Source organism: Brienomyrus brachyistius, unplaced genomic scaffold (genome assembly GCF_023856365.1).
Source record: "Brienomyrus brachyistius isolate T26 unplaced genomic scaffold, BBRACH_0.4 scaffold74, whole genome shotgun sequence".
In the NCBI taxonomy this organism is placed as follows: Eukaryota; Metazoa; Chordata; class Actinopteri; order Osteoglossiformes; family Mormyridae; genus Brienomyrus; species Brienomyrus brachyistius.
Window position 1 is genome coordinate 597,183 of NW_026042349.1, and position 25,880 is coordinate 623,062.

The window sequence follows — 25,880 nt, forward strand, 5'->3', positions numbered from 1 at the left end:
AATCGTTCCGTATTTCTGTTTGAACAAAACTATCCGTATACGTAGTGATAATAATAATGTCTTCTGAGAGAAAGTGAATGTATCCTATTAAGAATTGATTTTTTCCTGTAAGTAAATACATTTTATATTACATTTATAATAAATGGATTTATTAAAAAGTTAATAAATTGAAAATGTAGGACATTGTTTTTTCTGTCAGGACAATGCGTGACATTCTTTGAGGTCACAGTTGCATAAGTGGCCTAATAATCATTGTTAAGCAAAGGAAACGACGCTTACTAGTGGTAACATCACTACACTACACTGGGAAGTACGTAAAAACGTCATTGAGTTGTAGCCTTAATCCGGGCTGATGTTTTTAAATCATTTTCTGTTTCAGCACGTAGTGTTTTCATTCTCAGGTCGATTTATTGATTAAAACCTTGACGCAATAGTAAATTTATCCTCGATATGTTATTGCGGGTTGAGCTCTGTTTTGTTGTCCAAGATTCATACATATTTTATTTTTAGAATAGATATGCCTAGCTTTTACATAGTAGTAGAATTTTCTCTCGGTGCTGCAAATTAGATCTGTTCCTTAACGAGAATATATTTTATGAAAGGCTTCCCGTGATCAATATTTTGCTGTAAAGTAGCCAGGATATGTTTATTATAATTTATGCATAATTTTCATTTTTGAATGAAACGCACACTCAGCGCGCTATATTGGTGTAATATCCTTTTATGGTCCTTATTACCTAAGGCGAAGTATGTTACTTGGCACGATGTGAGAAGAGTTGGCATGTTTTACTGTACTCGGAGATGAAAAGCGTTCTTTAAAACTCAGCATGAGCAGTTGTCCATCTGTGATCCTGGTGACTCCACTCGTTGTCACGACGCCATCGCAGAGACGAGGAAACCTTCTCGTGCTCCCTGTCAGTCGCCTTGTTATTTGGAGCAACATTAGTCCAACAGTGCCAAGCCAATCTGTCGCGCGCTTCCAGGGACAAAAAAAAGACCCCTTCGATGCATTAATTTAGAGTGTGACATCACCGCTTCCGCCGTCTACAGATTAATTTTAACCTGGACACTTCCATATGTCTCGTTTCGACCAAACAACCGCATTATATGCTTATTAATTTATAGCGAGTCTTTATAAATCGCACAGTCGCAAAGCTGGCGACGTGTTACGGGAGAGGTAAACCTGTCAATCTCCTCCACTTATTGAGATGCACGGTACGAGTTTAGGCAAACACGGAGTGGGATTGATTTTCAGCCCGGGAGTTGCATGCCCAAGATGAGCCTATTTTGTCTTTATTATAGGGAAACTTTGATAAATGATACCATAGTTAAAAATCCAGATTAATTTATTACTGACGTTTCAAGAAGAAATACTAAACAGCATATTGAACTATTAAAGTAGTTTTTTTTAGCCCAGTCAGGTTCCTTTTTAACATCTATCGTTTGAGACATTTGTAATGATTAGTAACAGCATGCGATTAGTCGTGGCACCTCCACGACCGCTTTACTGTGCGTTAAAATCCTGTCTGGCGTTCCGTACTTAGCGATTCACTGACGCGCGAGAATCTGCGCAGAGCGGTCGTGGCCTGTTGTGTGTGGGCGCGCGCGTGACGAAACTCGCTAGTTAACCTTCTGAAGGGTTGCTGTAGAACTTTAAATTTGTACAATTGTTTCGTTTCCCACTGGCTCAATTTTAAACTTGTCAAGCCGGCACAACAGTTAAGGCCGGGAATTCGCCCGAGTGTCCCCACTGGCAACTCCGGGCCTGATGAAAGGTGCTGCAAACAATGAAAATAAAAATTATTTGAAAATTTAAAAAAAAATGTGCTGCAAAACTCAGCTTATGAATTCATCTGCGTAGTTGGGCTGGAGTTTGGGTTGAATTTGACTGAGCCAAACAGAACTTCGTTAAATGTCTTACCACTACGCGATTGTTTTACGTGATCGCTATGACGCTACAATTTCATTATAATATTACAATTTGTCACTGTATTTATCGAAATGGCTTGTATTTAAAATTAATAAAAATGTGAGCCCGGCTTGGGTGTTGGTTCCTGAGCCCATACCCAATAGCTGTTGAAAGGGATGATGAATTCAAGTATTTATACTAATTTTAATATGTATAAATATGTATGTTGGCAACGAAGAGTAAAAGGATTAACTCAATAAATATTAATAGATTATATTCGAAGGTGCAAACAGGATAAGCATTTTCTGTTACTCTGAGTGGAACATATAAGAAAAGTAAAACACAAAATGATTTTTTTTTTACCTCTATCATCTATATTATTTATATTCAATGAATTAACCCATAACGTTAGTGCAGTAGTTCAAAGAAATATCTGAAATGTTTATTCCACCAAGTTCCTCATAGTTGAGCAACATGGGTCTCCATTGGCCACCTTTGCCGTCACAGGTGAGCTTAGCTTGAAGCTGGTTCCCTGGTTTTCAGGCGTTCCAAAAGCTGATTGATTTGCCATCATGTTCTCTGCCAAGATTCTGCACGACAGACATCGCAGTACATAAAAACGTGGACTGGGAATGGTCAGGTTTTAAAGGAACCGTACTCCCTTCACTACCCTGTGACTTGGATTCCAGTATGTATTTAGTCTCTGCCTGTTTCAATTTTCTGAAATATCCATTAAAAGACTCGTTTATATGAAACTGGATCCATACTAGTGTCCTTTCTTCTGTGTTCCTTCACAACATGATTAAAGGGAGAGAAGCCTAGTGGCCTAACCCATGCACAAAGCCCAGGTCAATTTGCGTAATCAGTTACGGTTAAACTGCTATGGATTTTCAAACACTGGCATACCTCATGGATTCCGCGATGTTCCTGTTGTCTTTGACCGATGTCTCCATCCAGGCGATGAAGCCACTGGTCTTGCTGAACGTCTCCACGTCTTCCTTTGACACTTGCCAAGGTGATAAATCACACTGTATGTAAAGGTGTAAATCATACATGTATGAAATTAAAACAATGAGCTGGACATCATATGAGAAGTCAGCCTATGTTCCAATCGAGAGATGTTTTAAAAAAAATGGAACCAATTGTTTTCCATAAGATGTTTGCCAAGTCATTCAAATCAGATTCCTCTAGACTAGGGTTAATTGGATTAACCTTGCTAATCCATCCAGATGCAATTCACGTTCCAAATTTTCCAGTTTTTTTTTTATTTTTTTTTTTACCTTTTATTGTCTAAGAAAAAAATCTGACTCCAGCAGTGCACCAGGAATGTTTTACTATCTGAGTATGAATTAATCATTTTCATTTATATGCTGCTGTTATTCAAAGCAACTTCCAGTAGAAGAATGGGTTTCAGTTCATGTACATTTCCTGAGATTCAAACTCATGACCTTCATATTATTAACGCAAGCTACAGGAGAATCATATTTATTGAAATGGAGCAAAAGCACTTCTCTTTAGAGTGGAATCACATCAGCTCAAATATTTTCCATTCACTAAACCTGCTTGTTACAACATCCAAGTAATACGGTAATGAATTGTAGTGTTTGTTCTGGCCTTAGTAAGCAGAGGTCTGGACCTACCTTGTTTGCCAGTAGGATACAGGGGACACGGTTACCATCCACCTGAAGAACCTTGCTGTCCAAGTCCTCCTTCCATTTCTGGCAGCTGTGAAAGCTGGAGGTGCTGGTGACGTCAAACATGAGCACGCAGCCCGATGCACCCTTATAATAAATCCTGGTCATGGAGGTGAAACGCTCTTGACCTGAATAGTGTTACCATTCAGATTTGGGGGATCAGGATCAGGTAAAGGAAACAAAGATCAGACTGCTGGGCGAAAAGCATCGAGCATACGAGACTGTAAAAATACTCTATAAACCATAACTCAATTTAAAAGTATTACGCAAATTAATACTACATGCATCTTAAAAAGTTTAAGACCACGTTATCGCAGTACATATGCATCATTTTAAATGTCACAGTTTTACTTCTTAGCTGATTCCACGGAATTGGTGCCATTTACATGTCATAAGTCTTCAAGCGTAAAGGTAATTTTTTCATCTTTTTCAACCATGAATATAATAACACACATTTAATTATTCAAAATGTGCATTTTTAACTTTATTTAATTTTTTTGTTGGGTTGTTGGAGGTTTTGATGTGAAAGATTGTTCAATTTTTCTCAATCCTGTTACCAAAACTTCAAGAAACTGTTTAAATGTCATTTGAAAATCATGTGAACTAGTTCTCTTGTTCAAGTGTGTGTGAATGGTGTGTGAGTGTGCCCTGTGATGGACTGGCCCCCCCATCCCGGGTTGTTCCCTGCCTCGTGCCCATTGCTTCCGGGATAGGCTCCGGACCCCCCGCGACCCAGTAGGATAAGCGGTTTGGAAAATGGATGGATGGATGGATAGTTCTCTTGTGTTCCCCTCAAATAAGTCTGTGTTTTAAAGAAACTGTTGGTTATATGCTCAAAAAATATATATTTGTGGTTAAAAAAAAATCACCATATATGCATTCAGGTACGTTTGTCTTTATATAAGTAACAGAACAGAAAGTAACAAGACTGAGTTTTAGTGTCAAATTAGCAAATTCATGAACCACAGCCACACGTCATCAAAGCTAATGGCATGATAATACTGAGTAGATTCAAGTAACTTAGCAAAAATGTATTTAATAAATGAATAAAATCTAAAAAAATATTTGAGTAACGAGACTGAGCTCTGAGTTTTACAACCTCAGACACATAGAATATCATCAAAATGCCGAAAAGAAAGGGAGGGAACTTACTTCAGGTTTTCCTGTGGTCTTCAGGTGACTGAGATGATGCAAGCTATGGGTGAACATGCCAGTTCTGGAATGTGCCAAATTTTTAGGGGCAGAAATGTATTAAGGTAACAGAACTGAGTGAAATCCTGGGGTCACGACTGAAATGTGTATTTTAAGAAGCATATTATTGATTTACTATAAAGAAAATGTATTTGAAGCATAAACAGGAAATATTGTTATTCTGAAGGTTTTAATCACGTTTCATGCTGAAGCGTAACAGGGGGCATGTGATTATTTTTTTCAATATTCTGGGTAGTTTTCGTTAATGTTTCACATCTTAAATTTGCAATGAGGACAATGAAGAGGACACATATTACTTAATAATAACATATGTATTATGAAGCTACTTTTCATGCATATTTATACATATAATGTCCTGGGGACGGAAATGGCACCGATTGGGTGGAATGACTCGTTTACTGCCTACCTCCACCTAAAAGGTATAATTTAATTCTCCTCACACATTTCAGCAGCATGGATGGTTTTTCAGACGCTGCCCAGCACAGATAATTACAGAGCAGCTTACCTGCTATGTCCCACAGCTGTAGTCGTACAGTCTCCGTGTCAGACCATGTAAGAGCTTTCAGTGCAAAGTCCACTAGAAATTCATACAATCACATTATTCTGTGACATTTAAATACTCTAGCAGTATTGAAAGATCTGCTAAGCCTCATACGTTTTCAATAAACAGAAAAAGAAAGTAAAAAATCTGCTTTAAAAAATTACATGCATTCTTACCGAGTTTTAATTGCACCTGTAAAGTTTAATACAGTTTAAAATGAAACACATTCTTAGTTTGTGTTCTATAAACGGACACTACCACCACGTCCATACCCCGTCCATAAGCCATTACCGCGAGGAGCAGGGCGCCCACCGGCTTCGGAGAGCATGTCAGGGAAGACAGAGATCAGCGAAATGTCCCGACTGGCGTACAAGGCACTTACCTCCCACTGTATTCTTGTAACACTTGAAGAATTTTTCGTGCACGTAACGGTGCACCAGCGATGTCTTCCCAACTCGAGTGTCCCCAATAATTAGTACTTTGAACAAGTGATCATGACTCTCCATAATTCAAACAAATGTATGATTCGGTAGCAGCTGAAGAAAATTTTCGGACGCGTATTATACGTATGTAGATGTACGCGAGACACATTAACAGAAACCATATAGTAGGTTGTATTCTCTCTAGGACAGCCTGTTATAAACGTTAATATATGTTTTACGATAGCAAAGTACAGCAAGCTCCGTATACAACAAATCACATCCACGTACAATAAGCCACAAATTAACTTGTACGTCAAATCCCGTTTTATTGCAAAATGCCTCCAGATCTTTTGCCTTTTTGATTACTTTCTAATTTTCGGAAAACGGAATTCTTGTAAACTATACTGAAAAATACTTCATACTCGCCACACTCCGAAATGGCACTTCATTTGTTACCAAAGCCATCTAGTTCCACTATAAAACTGTGCATTGTGGTTGTTACAGTTCTCTAATTTGCAGCAGAAACAGAGCTTTCAGCAAATTACGAATGAAACCACAGAGTCAGCTAACATGCAGCACCCCTAGAGCTGGGGGTTAAGGGCCTTGCTCAAGGACCCACAGGCATGTAGTTGTACTGACAAGGCTGGGGCTTGAACCAGCAACCTTCTGATCAGAGGCACAGGGCCGTAGCCTACGGAGCCACTCACTTCCCCCTGCTAAGTCCAAAACATGCTCAGGTGGATTTGCCCTGTTCTTGGTTATTCCCTGCCTTGCCCCATAGGCTCTAGGATAAGCCCGGGGGCCCTGTGACCATGCATAGGACAAGGGGGTATGGATGGATGGATTGATGGATGGATGGGTGGAAATTTGGTGCTAGATTGAGTGAACTTGAACAGGGTCTACTCGTTTCAGGAAGTGGATACAGCAAATTGGTGGCCCAATTTTACTGTAAACCATGGACTTTTCATTGTAATCATGGACGTATTAAAGGCGAGGTCAAAGCAGCATATTAAAGGCGAGGTCAAAGCAGCATATTAAAGGAGAGGTCAAAGCAGCATATTAAAGGCGAGGTCAAAGCAGCATATTAAAGGCGAGGTCAGGGGCAGTCATGGCCACCCCTAGTAAACACATGGACGTGCAAGTCGAAATAATAAAAAGTATATTGGGATTATTATATTTTCTAAGCAGAACCATAGAAGAGACAATGTGCCCCTGATGGTCACCTCAGTCAAATTTTTCTGCAGGCACAATTACATTGTATGACAAAAATGTTGAACTTCTATACTCTTTGAATTTCTACACTAAAACAGATTTCACAAAGGAAATGTGTGTGTACCCTTAAGATTGCATGCACCCTATTAGATGATGTCAGCCATCACTGTTAAAGTTTACCAGAGGTTAATACAAAGGTAGGATGGAAATTTTTGTTTCACGGCTGTGGTTTGTCTGAATGGGATGAAAACTGTATCCTGACTTGAGAGACACAACATCGGTTCACTGCATACTGATTAACAGCAAATTCTGCCCATCATCAAAAGTGCTACATTGTCGGTACTTAAATGCATTGTGATAGATTAAGTTTATGCTTTTTATCCAAATTGTGATTAGAAACTAAAGGCACCTTTATTTTTATGTTATTTTAAAACACTGCTACTCTGTGGCCACTTATCAATAATTGTTTTGCAATTTAGATCACATTAACCTTGTATAGTTAGAGTTTGTTGAGTATTACATTTGGGTCATTGTAAACAAGCCCAGTTAGGCAGCTACATAGACGTATGGAGTGTCTTGGCTGAAAATCCGGATTATGGGATTATTGCAGGCTAAATTAGATTTTGTGTGATATGCCTATTCAGCGTTTCATATAGATGTTCTCCTTGACAATACCTACAGTAGTAAGACTTGTCACGATATGCACAATTATAGCGAGCAGAAATCCCAGGAGACCAGACACAAGTGCCAATGTGGAGGTTTAATCAAGTAACAAAGCAGAACCAATCCAGCAGGCACAGCCCTGAACAGAAAAGACAAGAAAAACGCACATAAACCAAAAGGCTAACCTTATGAAGCAGACTGGGCTGGAGCATGTGAGAACCTGAGCAAGGAGACACTAGGGATTACCATAAAACACCAAATGGTAGACAAAAGGTAAAGGAACACTAATTTAAATTATGACTTACACAGGTAGAACACATGGGGATGGATTAGGGATGACATAATTGGGAAACATATTGGGAGAGGGTGAAAACCCGGCTAGAACTCTGGGGAGAAGGACTGTGGGAGGGAATGGGGCATGACAGACACTTCATCGCCATGTACCTAAGTGTGCTAATGCCGATGGGGTACCCATCAAAGGCTTCGGAAGTCAGACAGGGACACCAAAGGTTTCCAGCTTCTCTGGAGCCAGGGCGAGGAGAGGGGGAGACCGGTCACCAGTAGACAACTCTACCACGATGGTACAGGGACTTTGGTTGAATGTCGGTGGGAAATGACTGATCTTTGTGAGTGGGGGCTGTAGAAACAATGACCCACAGAGGAGTGGCGGACACTGGAGCACGCTGGGTGAATACGAACTGCATGGGCTCCTCTGGTTCTGCTGACTGTGGCAGTTGTGTTCATTCCAGTCACTCTCAGCAACGACAATGCAGAACTCCACAGCATAGGATGCAGCTGTGAGAGAGCTGGGGGAGCCTATCCCCAGCTGCCACACTGCAGACAGGACAGTCAAGGATGCAGCTGTGAGAGAGCTGGGGGAGCCTATCCCCAGCTGCCACACTGCAGACAGGACAGTCAAGGATGCAGCTGTGAGAGAGCTGGGGGAGCCTATCCCCAGCTGCCACACTGCAGACAGGACAGTCAAGGATGCAGCTGTGAGAGAGCTGGGGGAGCCTATCCCCAGCTGCCACACTGCAGACAGGACAGTCAAGGATGGACTTGAACTCAGAGATAAAGCGGCTATTACTGAACGCCATCTCACCCCCATGCCCCCAAACCACTGTCACCCATTCGAGTACCCAGGCTGACAGGTGTGAGATTGCAGTGGCATCCTCAAACTAGTCCAATGTGGCAGACTGAGAGGCGAAGTAGAGGTCCACTTGGTTAGAGTCAGGGCTGGGCTTGGCACTGCTGCGGGAGGATCTGTTGGTGCAGGCGGGATGGGTCTGAGGTGTCTCTCATGTCACTGAGGTTCTGCAGTCTCACCATTAACTTTTTGTCCCAATGAGAAATGCAAGGCTGTCATGCAGTTTGATATCTGCTTCATGTAATCATACATTTCAATCTGATAAACCATAATCCAATGAATACTATGGCCTTTTGACATGATAAACCAACAATGCATCACTGCATTGTGCAGTGGCCCCCAAAATGTACTGCTGGTCTTTTAAGAAGGTTTTTGGCCAGAGATTTTGGGTACCTTTTTATAATGAGGTAGTAAGGCACAGGATATGCTAACCCATATGCTATGGATAAAGTTACGGGGATGTGCAGATTGTTACTGAAATACTGCATGAATGTTTTTATGTAGAGTATTGATTCTAATGTTAAAATACAGATTTTTTTTATCTGGTAAATTTTATTGTCAAAGCACCCACCCCCATTACTGGCAACCGGTTGTCATGGTATTGGTTTGAAAAGAAAATAGAGGAATTGCCCATCCCTGGGACCTGAGCTAGATCTTTGTAAACAAGAATTTTGTATACTGGAAATGGGGTAATATTCCGTTAATGACGCAAATAAGTTCTGGGGCCTAGGATATGAGGAATATGAACTGTGTTTTTAACTGTTCCTTTTACTATAACACCTGCATAACAATTAAACAAAGTTGTAGAATATACATGCATGTTCTCTGTCTAAATACATCTAGGTCCAGTACCGTGTTCAGGCGTACTTTTGCTCCTTTAAGATTTTACAGCGATGTTCAATTTGGTCAGCTAAGGAATTCCCTAAAGCGTTTCTATGAGTGAAAATGGATCAATGCACGTGGCTGAGGAAGACCCGGAAGTAGTAGGTCTATTTCTCATGCCATAATAAATACAGAGAATTTTAACAATTTGTTGTTGCGTGAGGTGTTAAAAACTTACACGCAGTAGTTTTATCGCTTTAAAATAACATTAATTACGCCCTTACTTTCAGACTCAGTCGAGAACAGATCGCTGGAAAATGCCGATAGGTGTCTTTCTAAATGCCTGTTTTGATATTAATTAAATATATACAAACTGAAAGGGATATTATGAAATATCTTAAAATTAATGCCGCAGACGATTAATTAAAAGCCTTATTCGAAATTCTTTATTGTTTTATTCGGATAAAGCTAATCGCGGTACACTTTGGGTCCTTCGCTACTTCTAGGCGCCAGTCGCCCTCTTGGGTTCTAGTTAGCAGCCTTACCGGATAACTATGGATTCTGATAAATAACAGTGGAAAGTGATTTTACAACTACTTTTGAAGACTTTTTAAAGACTCGGTACAAGACGAAGAAATAGCCATGAATCTGGAATTGCTTGGTAATTTAAATTCTAACGAGAATTGTTGCTACAGCATCAGTACCACCAGTGGATTGCTAGCTTGCTACCTATTCAGTAATAGTTATTGTAAAGTGAAGGGGTTCCTTGCTTGGTAATATGGTTTTGTAGTCGTGGACGTTTGACATAGTATTTGCAATGTATAAACTTCATATAAGTGATAAAACATATTGCAAAGAATTACTGACTACTGTTAATGCGCCTTAAACCGAAAACCAAAACGGCGCCATTGTTTACAGTTAGCATTGGGGGCGGTCTGTGGCCCATCGGCTCGGGCGCTGTGCCTGCGATCGGAAGGTTGCCGCTTCAAATCTCAGCACCGGCAGACTGTTTTCATTATTGGCTCCATGAGCGAAGTGCTTCGAGTTCTCCTGTTTTTGAGCATTTTTATAAGTTATCTCAGTAGTCTTTTCGGTCGCACCCTCTTAAATAAGTGGCTATCTCTCTCTCTCTCATTCCGTTTTTGGATAAATCGCTATATAACCCTAACAGCAATGACTAAAACATTATAAATTGCCGGTCGTTTTTATACAAGCAGATTAGCAATTCACCTGGGATCAGAGCAGCTGTAACGCTACTTGTTATTTTGCCGATGAACACACGTTAAACGAAACACAAGTTAAAACAATGTTTTTGTGAAAGCCTAAATTGAATGAAGCCTGACATGAAGAAATTGTTTTGATTTTTACTGTCAGTCTGCAGTAGCAGCTTATCATGATCGTTATACTGAAAAGAAGTTAACATTATTAATTAACCAAAAGTGTTAACAGATATATTTGGCAAAAGGGAACTTTTTAGTAGACGTTTTATTTCTTAATGTCCCTGCCTGGGATTTTTATTATGTAAAATACAGATTCTGTGCCATTCCGCTTAACATGGCCAGTTTTGTTTTCTTTTCAGAGTCATTTGGGCAGAATTATCCAGAGGTAAGTAAACAAGGTCATTTATTGATAATTGTAGGTAGAGTTAAGACTTGCTAAGATAATGCAAAAGCAGTTAGTTTAATGCTTCATATTGCAATTTTCTTTATCAGTTTGCATTTATTTCAAAGTTGTTGTTTTGTTTCTAGTGAGCTGTATGAATTACTAATATAAATATTGTAGCGTTCATTTTATTTAATATGTGTGGTTGTGTGCGTGGGGTGGCATGGTGGTGCAGTGGTTACACTGTTGCCTCACACCTCTGGGACCTGGGTTCGAGTCTCCGCCTGGGTCACCTGTGTGTGGAGTTTGCATGTTCTCCCCTTGTCGTCATGGGGTTTCCTCCGGGTACTCCGGTTTTCCCCCACAGTCCACAAACATGCTGAGGCTAATTGGAGTTGCTAAATTGCCCGTAGGAATGCATGTGAGACTGACTGGTGTGTGAGTGTGCCCTGCGATGGGCTGGCCCCCCATCCTGGGTTGTTCCCTGCCTCGTGCCCATTGCTTCCGGGATAGGCTCCAGACCCCCCGCGACCCAGTAAGGATAAGCGGTTTGGAAAATGGATGGATGGGTTGTGTGCGTGTGTGTACACACACACACACACACACACACAATTTACTGAATCCAGCAAATAATATGAAATCAATTGAAATTATAGTTAAACTATAGGACTGTATGCAGCTAATTTTTCAACCTCCCAGAACAAAGTGAGCCTGTTGGCAGCGGCGTGTCTTACTGTGCTCTGATTATCAGGAGGCTGATGGCACCCTGGACTGCATCAGCATGGCCCTCACCTGCACCTTCAACCGCTGGGGGACGTTGCTCGCCGTGGGCTGCAACGATGGGCGCATTGTCATCTGGGACTTTCTGACACGCGGCATTGCCAAGATCATCAGCGCCCATATACACCCGGTGTGCTCGCTCTGGTCAGTGTGTCTCTGGGTGTTTATGCCAACGGTGGGCAGGGTGGGGGTTATGCTCTGGGAGTGCTTGGTGTAGTTCTGTTGGTGTTGTAGGGGCCAGGAGCTTGGCTTGCACAGGTGATGTCCCCCCCCGGCAAGCATATAATAGCCCCAGATACTGCACATTGCACTGTGGAATAGCTTTATATATTGTGGTTCTTTTGATGTCAGTACTGTATCTAAATAACATGCAGTGTTGGTATTAATATCACACATCACCCACTAAATAATAAACTACAGCAATTTTTAAAAATTCAGTACAAAATAGCCCGATGGTCATTCTGCACTGGTACCAGTTTTCCCACCAGTAGAAAACCAGCATCTTGAAGTGAAGTACTTTTGGCACTGTGCCAAAAGCACGGTGCCTGGTGCGGTGAAACGAGGCCTGAGTCAGGGGTTTGCATGGATCTTTGGAGACCTGAGAACTGCAAGTCATGCTTGTATCGTCTGTCTTTTGTTGCCTTTTAGCTGGAGTCGAGATGGTCACAAGCTTGTCAGTGCTTCCACGGATAACATTGTGTCCTTGTGGGATGTCCTCACTGGCGATTGTGATCAGAGGTTCCGCTTCCCGTCACCAATCCTCAAAGTGCAGTACCACCCACGTGACCCGTGAGTTTCTATGCAGACGGCATCTGTCACGTTTGTTCACACGTTGCACTAATGTTAATTCATTAGGAGTTATAATGTGTGGGCCTATATCAATACAGCTTAGGGAGCTGTAAATGAATAAATGTTTAGTAAAAGCATAAAAACCTTTATGTGCACTATTATCTGTGGTATATTGTGTTGAAGTCTGTTGAATTGTAGTAAAATTTAAATCTGATCAATAGTCCTGGTCTTAGGTTCACTGCTGCTTGACAGATGCTTTTATCTGCAGAGACTTTGACATTATCCAGTCTGACATTATCCAGTTTGCTCTTCAGTCTGACAGTTCACCAGTTTAAATGGAGACTGAAGTGCTTCTATAAGTGATTCAGGTTAAGAGCTTCACCCATGCGTCAAGCAGCAGGGTCCTTTTGGGATAACGTGGCCTCACTGTTTGAGTAGCTGGTGTTTCGCATTAGCAGTGTCATTGTACCTCACAGGAACAAAGTTCTTGTGTGCCCCATGAAGTCGGCCCCAGTACTGCTCACCCTGGCTGATTCGAAGCATGTGGTCCTACCCGTGGATGATGACTCGGACCTCAATGTAGTGGCAGCTTTTGACCGGCGTGGGGAGTACATCTACACTGGCAATGCCAAGGGAAAGGTTAGAGATTGTATTCCTCTCCATTTCAACAAAAGTGTGTTCTGTCTTTCGCTTGCTTAAAGCGAATAAGAATTTTCCCCAGACTAAGAGGAATATGTATTGTTTTGGGACCGGTCCCCCACATGTGCTTTGCATGGTAATATATCTCTAAAATCCCTCATACGGATCTATTGAAATTTTGCCTAGGCATTGTATGGGTGCTGAACTGGAATTGGTTGAATTTTGAGATGGGTTGCCCCAAAAACTGATGCGGTGCTGCTTATTTCAGCAAAGGGAATAGTGAAAGCAGACAGCATACCTTGTGAATGTGATAAACCAAAAAGTATTTGATGGATCTTATAATTGCATCACAAAAGCATTATATGGAAGAAGATCTACATCTGGTTTCGTTTTCAGACAATTTGCCCCTAAAATGAAGCAGCAGTGTTGTGTCAATAAGGGAAGGAAACGGCGGGGAGGTGACAGGACTGTGGCGGGAATGAAATGCTGTTGTTTTCAACGGCCCCCTTTTTTCTGTCAGTTAAAAACATTAGATGTCAGGTGCTTAAGGTGTCACCTTTCTGCCTTTTTGTTGGGAGTCGTCTTGTGTGAAACGAGAGCTGTCACCTTAAATTCCCATTTTGTCGCCAAGATTCTGGTGTTAAAGACGGACAACCAGGACCTTGTGGCTTCCTTCAGGGTGACGACGGGAACGAGCAACACCACTGCAATCAAATCTATAGAGTTTGCACGCAAGGGCAGGTGAGGCTGACAGAGCTCTCTCTCTTTTGTCCAGTCTGTCAGCACTGTGTTTTCATAAGTTAGATGTCAGACTGTGATATGCAGTCCCCCAGAGGGAAATAGTGAATTATACTGTAAATGATCAGATTGGCAGAAAAAAGGGATAGTATTCCTGTATGTTTAATATCAAAGCTGTACAAATCCCAGATGCCACTGGGAAGGCCGTCGTAAGTCTCACTGAAATCCTCTTCCCAGCTGCTTCCTCATCAACACGGCCGACCGCATTATTCGTGTCTACGACGGCCGGGAGATCCTCACCTGTGGCCGTGACGGCGAGCCAGAGCCCATGCAGAAGCTTCAGGACCTGGTGAACAGGTGAGCTGGACCTGCTCATCCTCAGCACCCCCAATCAGCTGCCACTATCTCTAGCAGAGATGTGCACATATAAAATTTCATCTACCCGAGCATATTTGGACATGTAGGTAGTTATCGTTCCAGAACTAGTAATTCTACCCCTCATGTCGCCTCAGGAGACACATGTCAGTGCACGTTGTAAGGAAGTGTTTCCCAACCTGCTCCTCAGGGAGCCCCAGGCGGCCCACATGTTTGCTCCCCCCCAGCTCCCAGCAAGAATGTGGAATGTCTGGGGCTCCCTGAGGGCCGGGAAACACTCTTGTAAGGCATCGGCTTGCTTTTGCCGTATGGAGCTCAGCCGTCATCAGACACATTGAGGATGGAAGGTGGTCTGCCTCGTCCTGTAGGTGGTCTGCCTCGTGCTGTAGGTGGTCTGCCTCGTGCTGTAGGTGGTCTGCCTCGTGCTGTAGGTGGTCTGCCTCGTGCTGTAGGTGCACACCTACAAGTTAATGCTACAGAGCAGGGATCCCCAATCTCCTACTCGGGAGGCCAAATAATATCAGTAACACAAAGCCAAGGTCGGATGCATCTGGGGGGAAAAATAGCGAGGGGGGAGTTCCTCACAGATTGTTCTTGCACGAGGCAGGGAACAACTCAGCATGGGGGGCCAGCCCATCACAGGGCACATTTAAAAATATTTAATAAGTAGTGAAAAATTAGTAACGAAACTACATTTTTAGTTTTGTCATTTTTTGCCAATTGTACACAAATTAGACACAAATTATACAACATATCTAAAAACCCAAACAATTCAAATACTCAGTTTTGTGTTAATTTTACATAAATTTCAGGATTCATTGTATTCATGTTTGTGATTGTAAGTTAGTATTAGGTGCAGTTAATCACTTCCCAACCCTGGATGTGTGAGGCAGCGGTGCTGCCCTCCTTATTCTGTATTTCCAGTGTTTTTTATGAATGAACCGTATGTGTGTGAGCAGAAACAGCAGTACTAGAGTGTGATACCACGTAGGAGCTCAAAGATGACAACCTACAGCAGTACTAGAGTGTGATACCACGTAGGAGCTCAAAGATGACAACCTACAGCAGTACTAGAGTGTGATACCACGTAGGAGCCCAAAGATGACAACCTACAGCAGTACTAGAGTGTGATACCACGTAGGAGCTCAAAGATGACAACCTACAGCAGTACTAGAGTGTGATACCACGTAGGAGCTCAAAGATGACAACCTACAGCAGTACTAGAGTGTGATACCACGTAGGAGCTCAAAGATGACAACCTACAGCAGTACTAGAGTGTGATACCACGTAGGAGCTCAAAGATGACAACCTACAGCAGCCAAGGTTTGAGCTGCCAAAGCTATTGCCGGTTTTACTAAACCATGAATTCCTAAATGTAAGTTTTTATTTACACCACTGAGCTTAAAGCTGCGTGAGAAACTCAGGCTGTGTTTGACTGACTTCCTGTATTTACCGGCGAGGACGGATCAGAGCTGTACTTCCTATATTTACTCCATGTGCCCCCCATCCCCCCCCAGGACTCCCTGGAAGAAGTGCTGCTTTTCTGGAGATGGCGAGTACATTGTGGCCGGCTCAGCCCGCCAGCACGCGCTCTACATTTGGGAGAAGAGCATTGGCAACCTGGTGAAGATCTTGCACGGCACCCGTGGGGAACTGCTGCTGGACGTGGCGGTAGGCTGGCCCTCCTTTTCCCCCCCTTCCTTCCTTCTCCATCCATGTAGACCGTCTCCTCTCTTCCTTTATCCATCTCGATTTCTGCTTGTGTGTCTGTGTGTGTGTGTGCGTGCGCGCGCGCTAACCTGCACCTCGCGTCTTTGCAGTGGCACCCAGTGAGACCCATCATTGCTTCCATCTCCAGTGGGGTCGTGTCCATCTGGGCCCAAAACCAAGTGGTGAGTGAAAATGAATTGAAATGAAGTTTAATCCCATGAATGTGTGGAGCTGGGCAGTGACTCCTGTCTGGGTTCAGTTCACTTCTTACAGTCGGCTTCAGAATTCTTGGCACCTCAAACTGCACTAAACATGCTATAAAACATCATAAAAAAAGATCAAGAACATTATAGAAATTATGAAAACTCAGAATGCAGAGATGTAAAAGATATCATAGTAAATGACTGTTCCAGTGGAGACCACCAAACATTGACAACCCTGTTTCATGTGGGGGCTCAGGAAAACTGGAGTGCCTTCGCACCTGACTTCAAAGAGCTGGACGAGAACGTGGAATATGAGGAGAGAGAATCCGAGTTCGACATCGAGGACGAGGATAAGAGTGAGCCTGAGCAGACAGGTATGTGCTGCCACTGTCATTGTCTCTGTGGTGTCTGTGCTGTCGTTGGTGTCTGTGCTGTCACTTTTCTTTATTATCAGTAGCAGTGGTACCGTGGGATCGTATATCAATAATTTGAGGACTAATCAGATATAATTTCATTTTTTTCTAATCAGACTTTGTACTTATTATAATTAAACTAAAGGTTAGAGAGTACTTGTTTGGCCCAGATCTCCAGACCTCAGGTATGTGTGGAGGGTCATTCCAAGCTGTTCTGCTGGTCTGTTCTCCAGCCATGAATGTGGCTGGACTTTCACACCATAGGAACCTTTTTCTGGAAGCCAGGATTTTTGTTGTGTTCACATCTGATTGTAGCTCCTAGAGGCGGCTCTGAAACCCTTATTTAGTACCTACTCCAGACTGCTTTTCATTGGAACACAAGCTGCTGGAGAAGTGGTTGCAGTTACAGCTTGCTGATTGGTTGCTGATTGGTTGCTGATTGGTTGAGCACAAGCACCGGCGCTAACAAGGTAGCTACAGAGAAGCGCAGAAGAAGCGCAGTGGAGCAAAAACTGAGCAGATGGAACTTTTTTTTTTACCCCAATTACATTAAATCAATAAATTAATACATTTATTACTTGCGTCTTCGTATTTCTGCATCAGAAAATGTGATTGCTAACCAGTATGCTTTTGTCTAATATTACCAGTGCCAGCGCATATTAGCGGGATAACATTACATTGTTTTCTGTTTATTCTGTGGAAAATGGAATGCCGATCTGCCGGCCAGATTTAATAAGAATTATGAACATCGCTGGTCCTATAAGTAAAATATAAATAAAAGGCTGGGTCCCATTCTGGTCGCAATCGAACCCCCCCCAATGACGAACAAAATCGTTCCTTTTATCCCCCACTGTTTTGGAGTGACAATGCACTTCAGTATGAAATTATGTGTTAAGTTTATCCTACGAACCTTTTGCTTCTTCCGTGATTATTCAGAATAAAGGTCCCAGTTCCTGTTGTGCAGACTGAGTGGCACATGAAAATGGCCAGGAGCTCCTAAGGTTCCAGGTAGAGACAGGGACTTAAACCAAGCCTGGGTTCCAGAACTTCAGTGTGAAAGCACCTTAAGCGCACTCTCCAGGTTTGCTTCAGTCTACAAGGTTGCTTGCTTCGGTAAACATTAATCTCGTACCTGCGGTGTCTGTCTGGCTGAGGACACAGGCTTTCTCTTCTGAGTGGTTGAAGCATCATTTATGTTAATGTGATTGGTGAAGTGTGTCAGATCACACAGTGAGCATGTTCTGTATCAGAATTTATCTGCCAGGACTTTAGTTTTTCTCACTCATTTTCTTTTGTCACTTTTTGTCTCTTTCTGACACTTGGACGGCTGGCTGAACGTCCTTTTCCTCAGTAGCCTGTGTTACTCTCCGTAGAGTTACCAGCTGCCTATATTCACTGCAGAGGACAGTTTTCAGTGCAGTGCTGACATCCTCACACTAAGCTGCTTCCGGGACGGGGGTAACACTCGCAGCCTCATACATGCGTCTGGCTGCCTAGCTGACGATCGACTGCGTAAAATAAAGAAGGCCTTCGAACAGACTTAAATATGGTGGAGCAGGTTGGCACAGCGGGGGCAGGCAGGCGAGCCGCACTGAGGTCCTGCATCCTCCCCCGGACTCACAAACACAGATGGTGCAGGATCTTGCAACATGGCCCTATTTTTAGAGGCATCGACGCAGGAGTGCATAAATGGAGCTGTGTGCTAAATCGGGCCTGGCCTAATTACTCAGTGTTGATGGACGCTGAATCACATTGCTCACGCATACCAGCGACAGGAAGTTTGTTATGGGGGGGGGGGGGAGGCTTAAGGTTAGATTAATGGACCCAAACAGTACAGTTTACAATGGTTATTTTTTCACTTGTTGCACTTGGATAAGTATGGAGATTATAAAAAATAAAATAGTCTGTCCGATCGCATGCACTCTGTCTGTCCGATCGCATGCACTCTGTCTGTCCGATCGCATGCAGGGGGGAGGGGCTCAAGGCCCACCTCTGCTCTGTGTCTGGAGTTTGCTTGTTCTCCGTGTCCTGAACAGGTCACCTCTTACAGTGTCCACCCACACAGACATGCAGTTAGGTTAACCAGTGTCTAAGTTTCACAGAGGGCACGGCTGTGTATGTGTCCTGCACTGGACTGGCATTCCATTAAAGGTGTCTACTCATGCCCTGTGCTGCACAAAGGAGCGGCTCGGTAGGTGGCATGATGGATGGATGGATGGTTGGATGAGGGGGCGTGTAATAGATGAGATGAAGGAGGAAATGTTCCAGGCAAGGCAGCCACATAGAGAAATGTCACTTGTCCAGGTAGCTGCAAATTTATTACCATTTGAAGCAGCAGGATTAAGTTGAATAAGTCAGAAAACTACAAATGCTGAAACGAAAGAGGGAGTGGAACAGAGAGGAGTCCCCACCCTACCTGTTCCTCCCAGCATGGAAATGATGCCCACCCACCCCGGCCAACAGGTGCAGATGCCGCCGAAGACGAGGAGGTGGACGTGACCTCAGTTGACCCTATCGTGGCCTTCTGTAGCAGGTCAGCTCACACGTATATTATTTTATGATGGGAATGATGTTACTGATTACTGGTCAGTGTATTAGTGATAATTGACTGATTAGAATTGTTGCAAATCATTCCACTGATTAAGTAAGTGACCTCAAAGAAAACAAATCCTGGTCATGTTTTTTGTTGTTGCATAATTAAGTCCCATGTAAGAGTGAGAATGCAGTTTTTACTGCTGGGTGGGGCGTTCACTGTCCACTGAGGAGCCCAAAGTTCAGCTCCTGGGCCCCCCGGGCTCCTCTCTCGACAGCGATGAAGAGCTTGAGGACTTCAAGGCCCTGCTGTACCTGCCCATTGCCCCCGAGGTGGAAGATCCCGAGGAAAATCCATTTGGGCCCCCGCCTGAATCCAACACAGAAGATGGCTCTGCCCATTCTGGGAGCGGCGATAAGAAGCAGCGGCAGCCCTCTGCGGAAGGAGCCCCCCCCAAGAAAAAGGCCCGCACCACCACCATAGAGCTGCAGGGCGTCCCCAGCGATGGTAAGGGAGGGGCGGCACACTCCGGCAGGCTGCTGTGTGCCCTTTTCCTTGATTTTAATGGCGAATCTTTACCAACTTAAACTTTATTCAGAAACACTAGAATTCTTCTGTAGTCTGTAATGCAGTGTGGTCCTGGAATGCAGGTGGGATTTTAGTGTTAGTTGTGAGGACAATTCTTAAGGAACTAAAATTCTGATTTTAAAAGGTAAAAAACGAGGGAATTACCTAAATTGAAACATCCACCTGTGTACATGGGCATTATGTCAGTGTCACTTTGGGGTGACAGCAGCTCACAGGTTGTTTATACTGCAACAAATAACCTATATAATCTGTAATATTGGGGGAGTACAGTGGGGGACATTCATGGACTCTCACCAGGCTTCCTGTGACCACTGACAGACCACCATTAAAGCATAGAAATGTTATTACAAATGGATGCATTCCTGTCACTGCAGAAGTGCATCCCCTGCTGGGAGTGAAAGGTGACAGCAAGTCCAAGAAGAAGGCAGCAGGGCGGCCCAAAGGATCAAAAGGTAAAGAGAGAGATTCCCCCTTTAAAAGCAAGCCCTTCAAGGGGGAGAGGGTCTTCCCTCTGGAAGGAGGAGCAGCGAAGGGCAAAGTGCAGGCAGAGCCGGGACAGCCGACAGCAGGTAAGGACCCCAAGGACTGCAGGGCTCCATTAGATGCTTGCTTCTCAGCGCCCCCCCTCCCCCCCCCACCATATTTCCTCACCAAAGCTGCCGGCTAAACCAGCGCTCCTGCTATAAACCAAAACCTAGTCTGTCTCTGATTGTATACTTTGTTAAAACAAAGAATATGTCAGGCACAGATTATAAAGTTAACCGTTGTCTGCTTAATGTTACTTACACTAACAATGTTTCATTTAGTATCCCACTTGGTTACGGGTATCATAATCGTGGATGTTGTGATAAATTTGAAATGACTGAAGCAACATTGCCACCCAGTGTCTGATGTAAGATACAATTTTTTTTTTAAAATAAAGTTTATTTTATTATTATTATTATTATTTTTTAAACGTCATAATTTCAGCTTAATAAGCAATCTACTGGGGGTCTTGGGATACGTCAGTCATTGGCTAAGTTCCTCTTCTGACAGCTGACATGCAGTGAAAGGGCTCTCCTCCACGAATCCACCTGCCCTCTGCTCGTCCACTTTGCGTGTCACTTCCTGTGACTGGTCCTGTCTACTTCCTGCTTGCTCATTGCCCTTCCTGCTCCGCTCCTACAGTACTGAGCCTCTGCAGTGTGTTCCGCTAGAGGCCCGTAGGACGTACGGGTCTGTGTTTGCCTGTATATGTCTCTGTGTATATATATGTGTTTATACTCATTGCTTTTACATTGCTGGGATTCTTCTGGTGTACATGGGACTGGTATTAAGACCAAGTGCAGCATTTCCTACTACTGAACACAGTGAAATGTTTTACTTTAGTGGTACATTTAAATATGGTCAGTTTCTGACTGATTGTAATGAATGCTATGGTTTGGTAGCAGAAGATCAGATCTCAGATTTCTTTGCATGGTGGAGATACGTGAATCTATAGACCTGTGAGATATATTTTGTTCGCGTGAGGAGTAAAATATGAAGACCAGCTACTTGCAATAAGCCAAAATGAAAGCCTTGTGTAGTAATTAGTGTTAAACCAAGTGTTGAAGAGGAAATCATTTCCAAATGAGTCCACAAGATGGAGCTGTTATCCTCTGTAAGCCCAAGTTGGCAGACAGTGTCATGCAAGGTGACGTAAAATATAGATGAATGTACATATGGAGCATTACTTTTTTACCAGGCAGAGACCTTAATATATATTTTAAAACGCATATTACTAATATTTGTGTATTGCCACTGTTGTACATTGTATTGCAGTGTTGATTCTTGTATGGATGCAGTGATATTGGCAGGGCAGGCTGCTGTGAAGCACCGACTGCATCATTAAACCAGCTTTGAATGGCCATTTCACCCCCCAGCTGTCGCCTGGGTGCATTAAAGTGGACAAATAACCCCCCATGTTCCTCTTACTTGTCTCTACAGGCAGGACATATCAAGAGCACTTCTAGATTAAAAGCCAGGAGGGAGTGTACTTTAGGCCGTAAATAGCAGTTTGGGGAACGCAGCCATGCAGAGATCTGCCAGGACTACTTCTCTCTCGCTTGCTGCCCGTCCTGAGTCATGCATAGCGAGCAAAATAATATTCTCCCAATCTAGAGTAGCATGGTAACATTTAAACATGAGACTGAATATATTTGCTGTATGTGTCTTCGTGCCGTCCAGTATCGATGTGCAGTGGTTCCATATATTCTTCTACATGCTTGCAATTTTTGTCATTGTTTGCATCAAATGAATTTATTCCGTCCAGGAACACGTCATCATTTATTATTCACTGAGCTCCTGGTGCTTTTTATGGCTTAGGAATGTTATCTTTTTACTTTCACTGTATTACTCTGCTGTGTGTCCTCAGTATGTGTCACTTTGATCTAATGATGGTGTTGACACAATTTTGCAGGGAGCCTGGTGCCACCAGCATACAAACAGCACGAAGTCCAGGGCTTGGACTGAGTCTGAACACCTGCGGGAGGAGGGGGTCATGCTGGCTACCTCACCCCTGCCCCCCCAAACCCCTCTCCTCAGCAGTGCTCTCTGGGCCTCATTGCTGATCGATTCTCAGCACCTCCACCCCCCAGACGGCGTTCAGAGGGGATGCCTGTGTTCACCTCATGGCAGTCTTTTGTTCAGGGTGGGTCAGGGAGGTGTAGAAGAACCTGTTGCTTGCCACACATGGACACTTGGGGCCCACCCCTGATGCCACGTCACTCGGTGCGGCGCTCCCTCCGGAATATTCAGAGGGTGAGGAGCAGTGCCCGACACCGCCAGCTTTCCTGGGGTTAAAAACATTTGGGCTCTTCTGATTTCCTGGAAGCACTAAATGCTGATGAGTTGCAGGCCATCTGTCCGTCTTCCTAAAACAGTGTGTGAATAGTTCTGCCATCTCTTGCTATTTTATCTTTCTTTTTGTTACTTTCTTTGATGTAGGCATGATATGTGTACTTCCAGTGGATGTATATTCTTTTTATGAAAAATTCTGTACTCTGTAAAAAAAAAAAAAAAAAAAAAAAACGGAAAAAACAAAACGTTTAGAATAAACTGCACCAGCTCAGTAAGTGTAAATCTGGTGGCCGGTGCTTTTGTTCTGGAAAGGTCCAGGAGCAGAAGGAGCTTGTAAACTGCGCGGCCTGTGCTGTGAAATCCGGGCCCCAGGGCCGTGACGGGCACGCTGGCTGTCGTTTGTGACCATCTGCAAGGATCTCTGAGAAAAGGTGCCAGACAAAGAGCAATCAGTAATGTAAAGCGAGCTCTATTTTTATATTTATTACAAACTGGGAGGAGCTGTGGTTTATAGGGGATGCCATTGCATGAGACTGTCAGAAGGCACTTTTCATCATCTGTGGATTTCAAATGTAACTTTTCAGAAACTCCCCACACCTACCTGCCCCACACCTACTTGCCCCACACCTACTTGCCCCACACCTACCTGCCCCACACCTACCTTCTCCACACCCAGCAACATAAAGCTGTCTTCTGACACATTAACTACAAGCTGTCACAGCAGTATGATTAAAACATATCTCCTCTTTGCCAGAGAGTGGGATCCAGACCGCAGCTAAACATGCGGAGAGGTTCTCCATTGCAGTGATCACTTTCTTTGTACTACAGCAGTCTGCTCATGAATTGAAAAATATTTTATATTGAATTTTAATGTTGTCCTTAAACTACACGGTATGATCTTGCACCAACTAAACTAGGCAGTAGTGGAGAAATTCTTTTGAAATGGCATATTTTATTGGTTGCGTTATAAGAGATCGATGCGTTAGCGAAGAAGATTCCATGATGGGTTTTAAATGTGCCCAGTTCCCAGCCAGTACTACCTGAGAGTGCCAGTCTACTTCAAGTGTCACTGACCTTTCTCAAGACAATCTGCATCCTTCACAAAAAGGATGTTTAGATACCAGCATGTTTTGTGTCCTTTTTTCCCGCTTCCTTATCACTGCCAATCAAGCAGCCTGTATCCATGTAAAAGATGTCTGTTCACATATAAAACTACATTGGGGATGATTGCGGGTTTAATTACTTAACATTGGTTGCAGCCGTGACCTTTGTTGAATATTATTATACAATATTGATGGATGATTTTAGCTCGGCAGATGGACAGTGGCAACTTGTAGAAATGTTTCGTTTGCATATGATTGTGATGTCATGGTCATGATGTCGTTCCAGTGTTACCATTGCAGCATCTTTGTTCAAGACCAGTTCATATAGAAAAGCTTTAGTTGGTTACTCTCCGATTTACTACCTTTTATTCTCACAATGGTTTTGCCGTATAAAGTGTCTCCCTGACCTGACGTCTGCAGATGTGTTGGAGCTGAAGCCAGGGAGCCTGTGAGGGTTGCTGCGTGGTGTTAGTGCGCAGTCCACCTTGAAGTGCTGCCCGTGGTCTAGGGATGCGTGTGGGAACTGTGTTGCCTGAGTGATGATGGAGCCCACTGGGACCTCCAGAAACAGAGGGTGGAGTCGCCTAGTCACCAGGCAGCGAGATTGCGGACACTCGCCGTCGCGGCAGGCAACCATGTGGACCCGGACTGCTCAAGTGCTGCGATGGAGACCAAGGGACATCTCCACTTTACAGTCTCATTGCCACGCTCATGACAACATCTCCAGCAATGGCTCTGGCTTTGCCCAGTGGCGGATGCTCTGGCTGGATCGGGTGACACTTGGTCCTGTGCCGGAGAAGGATGCAGGTACCTACTGTCGCGACGTGCGAGATGCTGCCTTTCAAGTGGCGGAGAGGTTTTCCTTTGGAGTGAGGTGGCAAGGGTGCTGCACCTGGACCTACTGCTGCCCTCTCAAAGTGAAATGCCCAGAATGTATCAACTGGGGCAGGAAACATTCCCGTGTGTTTCAGGCTGTTGAAGATATTGGGCCCCAGCTTGTCTGTGTCTGTTTTGGCTACAGTTGCATTTTACTTTTGCTGTTCTGTTGGCTCCAGTCACATACAGACTGTCCACATCTCCAAGCCAGCACACAATGCTAAGACCTTCAGCTTAGCTCTCAGTCTTGTGTCATCTCATCTGGAGATATGACTTGAAGATTGAGTCTGCAAATCTTTAGCTCAGAACTGTGACCTGTTGATCTGCATGTCAGCATCTAAAATGCATCTCAGTCCATGGATCTCCAACTGCTTTTGTAAGCGTGTGTTTACAAAAATAAAGGTGACTAGGAAGTGAGTGAAGCTGTGGGAGGTTGTAGCTGATTTTTGTCCTGTCGCATGGAACCTAAGCAAACAGGTGGTTGAAGACTGTAACTTTTCTCCAAAAGACAGAAGTGGGTGGAAAAGGATTTGCTCTGAAAAACCTGAATAGAGTAAAGAGCTAAAGGTCCAGTTCGAAGCTGCAGGTGTGAATGTGTGAGGAATTATTCATGTCAGGAGTCTTGGGTAAAACAAAGTGCATGAACTTCAACTCAGATGTTGAGATCAATGGTATGTTCATTTGAGAGGTTTACAAAAGCTGACTTGCAAAAAGGAAAGGAAGATATAGGATTAGAAACGTAAAAGAGTTTAATTAGTAAAGCAGGGGATTTATGTCTTGGGTTAATTAAATCTGACACTGCATGCAGTATGGACAGTGCTTTCTTCTGCTATGGTATGGCTGTTTTTACATCCACTTGGAAGGAAACTTAATTACTTTTTCTATATTCTATATTAGGCAACGATGCAGACGATATGTTTAAAATTATACTAATAATAAAAAGTTTAGCCGTGTAGATTTTTTGCTGTTTTTTTCTCCTGGGAAAATGAACACAAAAGCACTTCTCAAAGTGTTGCATTTGGCTAGCTGTCTCTTTCAATCGTACTATTACAATTAAAACACGATGTTAAATCACTTCACAGGATGGGCTTG

At 43.4% G+C, this 25,880-nt stretch overlaps 2 protein-coding genes across 3 annotated transcripts; one reads left to right on the plus strand and one right to left on the minus strand.

Moving 5' to 3' along the window:
• Positions 1-2,329: 2,329 nt before the first annotated feature.
• LOC125726712 (ras-related protein Rab-7L1-like) lies at positions 2,330-6,259 on the minus strand. Its single transcript, XM_049003118.1, has 5 exons — positions 5,739-6,259; positions 5,321-5,392; positions 3,550-3,731; positions 2,816-2,937; positions 2,330-2,499 (listed from the first exon to the last, which is right to left on the minus strand). Exons 1-5 carry the CDS (start codon positions 5,860-5,862, stop codon positions 2,352-2,354), a joined length of 648 nt encoding a protein of 215 aa, XP_048859075.1. The 5' UTR covers positions 5,863-6,259; the 3' UTR covers positions 2,330-2,351.
• Positions 6,260-10,068: 3,809 nt separating this feature from the next.
• Positions 10,069-25,210, plus strand: rbbp5 (retinoblastoma binding protein 5). Of its 2 annotated transcripts, none has more exons than XM_049003004.1 (14): positions 10,069-10,283; positions 11,202-11,227; positions 11,976-12,148; positions 12,653-12,793; positions 13,270-13,432; positions 14,064-14,173; positions 14,408-14,527; positions 16,063-16,216; positions 16,366-16,437; positions 16,715-16,832; positions 19,335-19,404; positions 19,682-19,911; positions 20,367-20,444; positions 22,430-25,210. In XM_049003004.1, exons 1-14 carry the CDS (start codon positions 10,265-10,267, stop codon positions 22,480-22,482), a joined length of 1,527 nt encoding a protein of 508 aa, XP_048858961.1. In that variant the 5' UTR covers positions 10,069-10,264; the 3' UTR covers positions 22,483-25,210. The 2 variants fall into 2 exon arrangements, with proteins under 2 accessions (XP_048858961.1, XP_048858960.1); XM_049003003.1 differs by having other exon boundaries at positions 10,071-10,283; positions 20,367-20,561.
• Positions 25,211-25,880: the final 670 nt, after the last annotated feature.

Coding starts and splice junctions, on each gene's coding strand:
- rbbp5 (XM_049003003.1), top strand. Junction 14,174..14,407: donor GAGTTTGCACGCAAGGGCAG/GTGAGGCTGACA, acceptor TCCTCTTCCCAG/CTGCTTCCTCATCAACACGG. Junction 16,438..16,714: donor TCTGGGCCCAAAACCAAGTG/GTGAGTGAAAAT, acceptor GTGGGGGCTCAG/GAAAACTGGAGTGCCTTCGC.
- LOC125726712 (XM_049003118.1), bottom strand. CDS start 5,862: ATGGAGAGTCATGATCACTTGTTCAAAGTACTAATTATTGGGGACACT. Junction 5,393..5,738: donor TTACAAGAATACAGTGGGAG/GTAAGTGCCTTG, acceptor ATGAATTTCTAG/TGGACTTTGCACTGAAAGCT. Junction 3,732..5,320: donor ACAGCTGTGGGACATAGCAG/GTAAGCTGCTCT, acceptor AACACTATTCAG/GTCAAGAGCGTTTCACCTCC.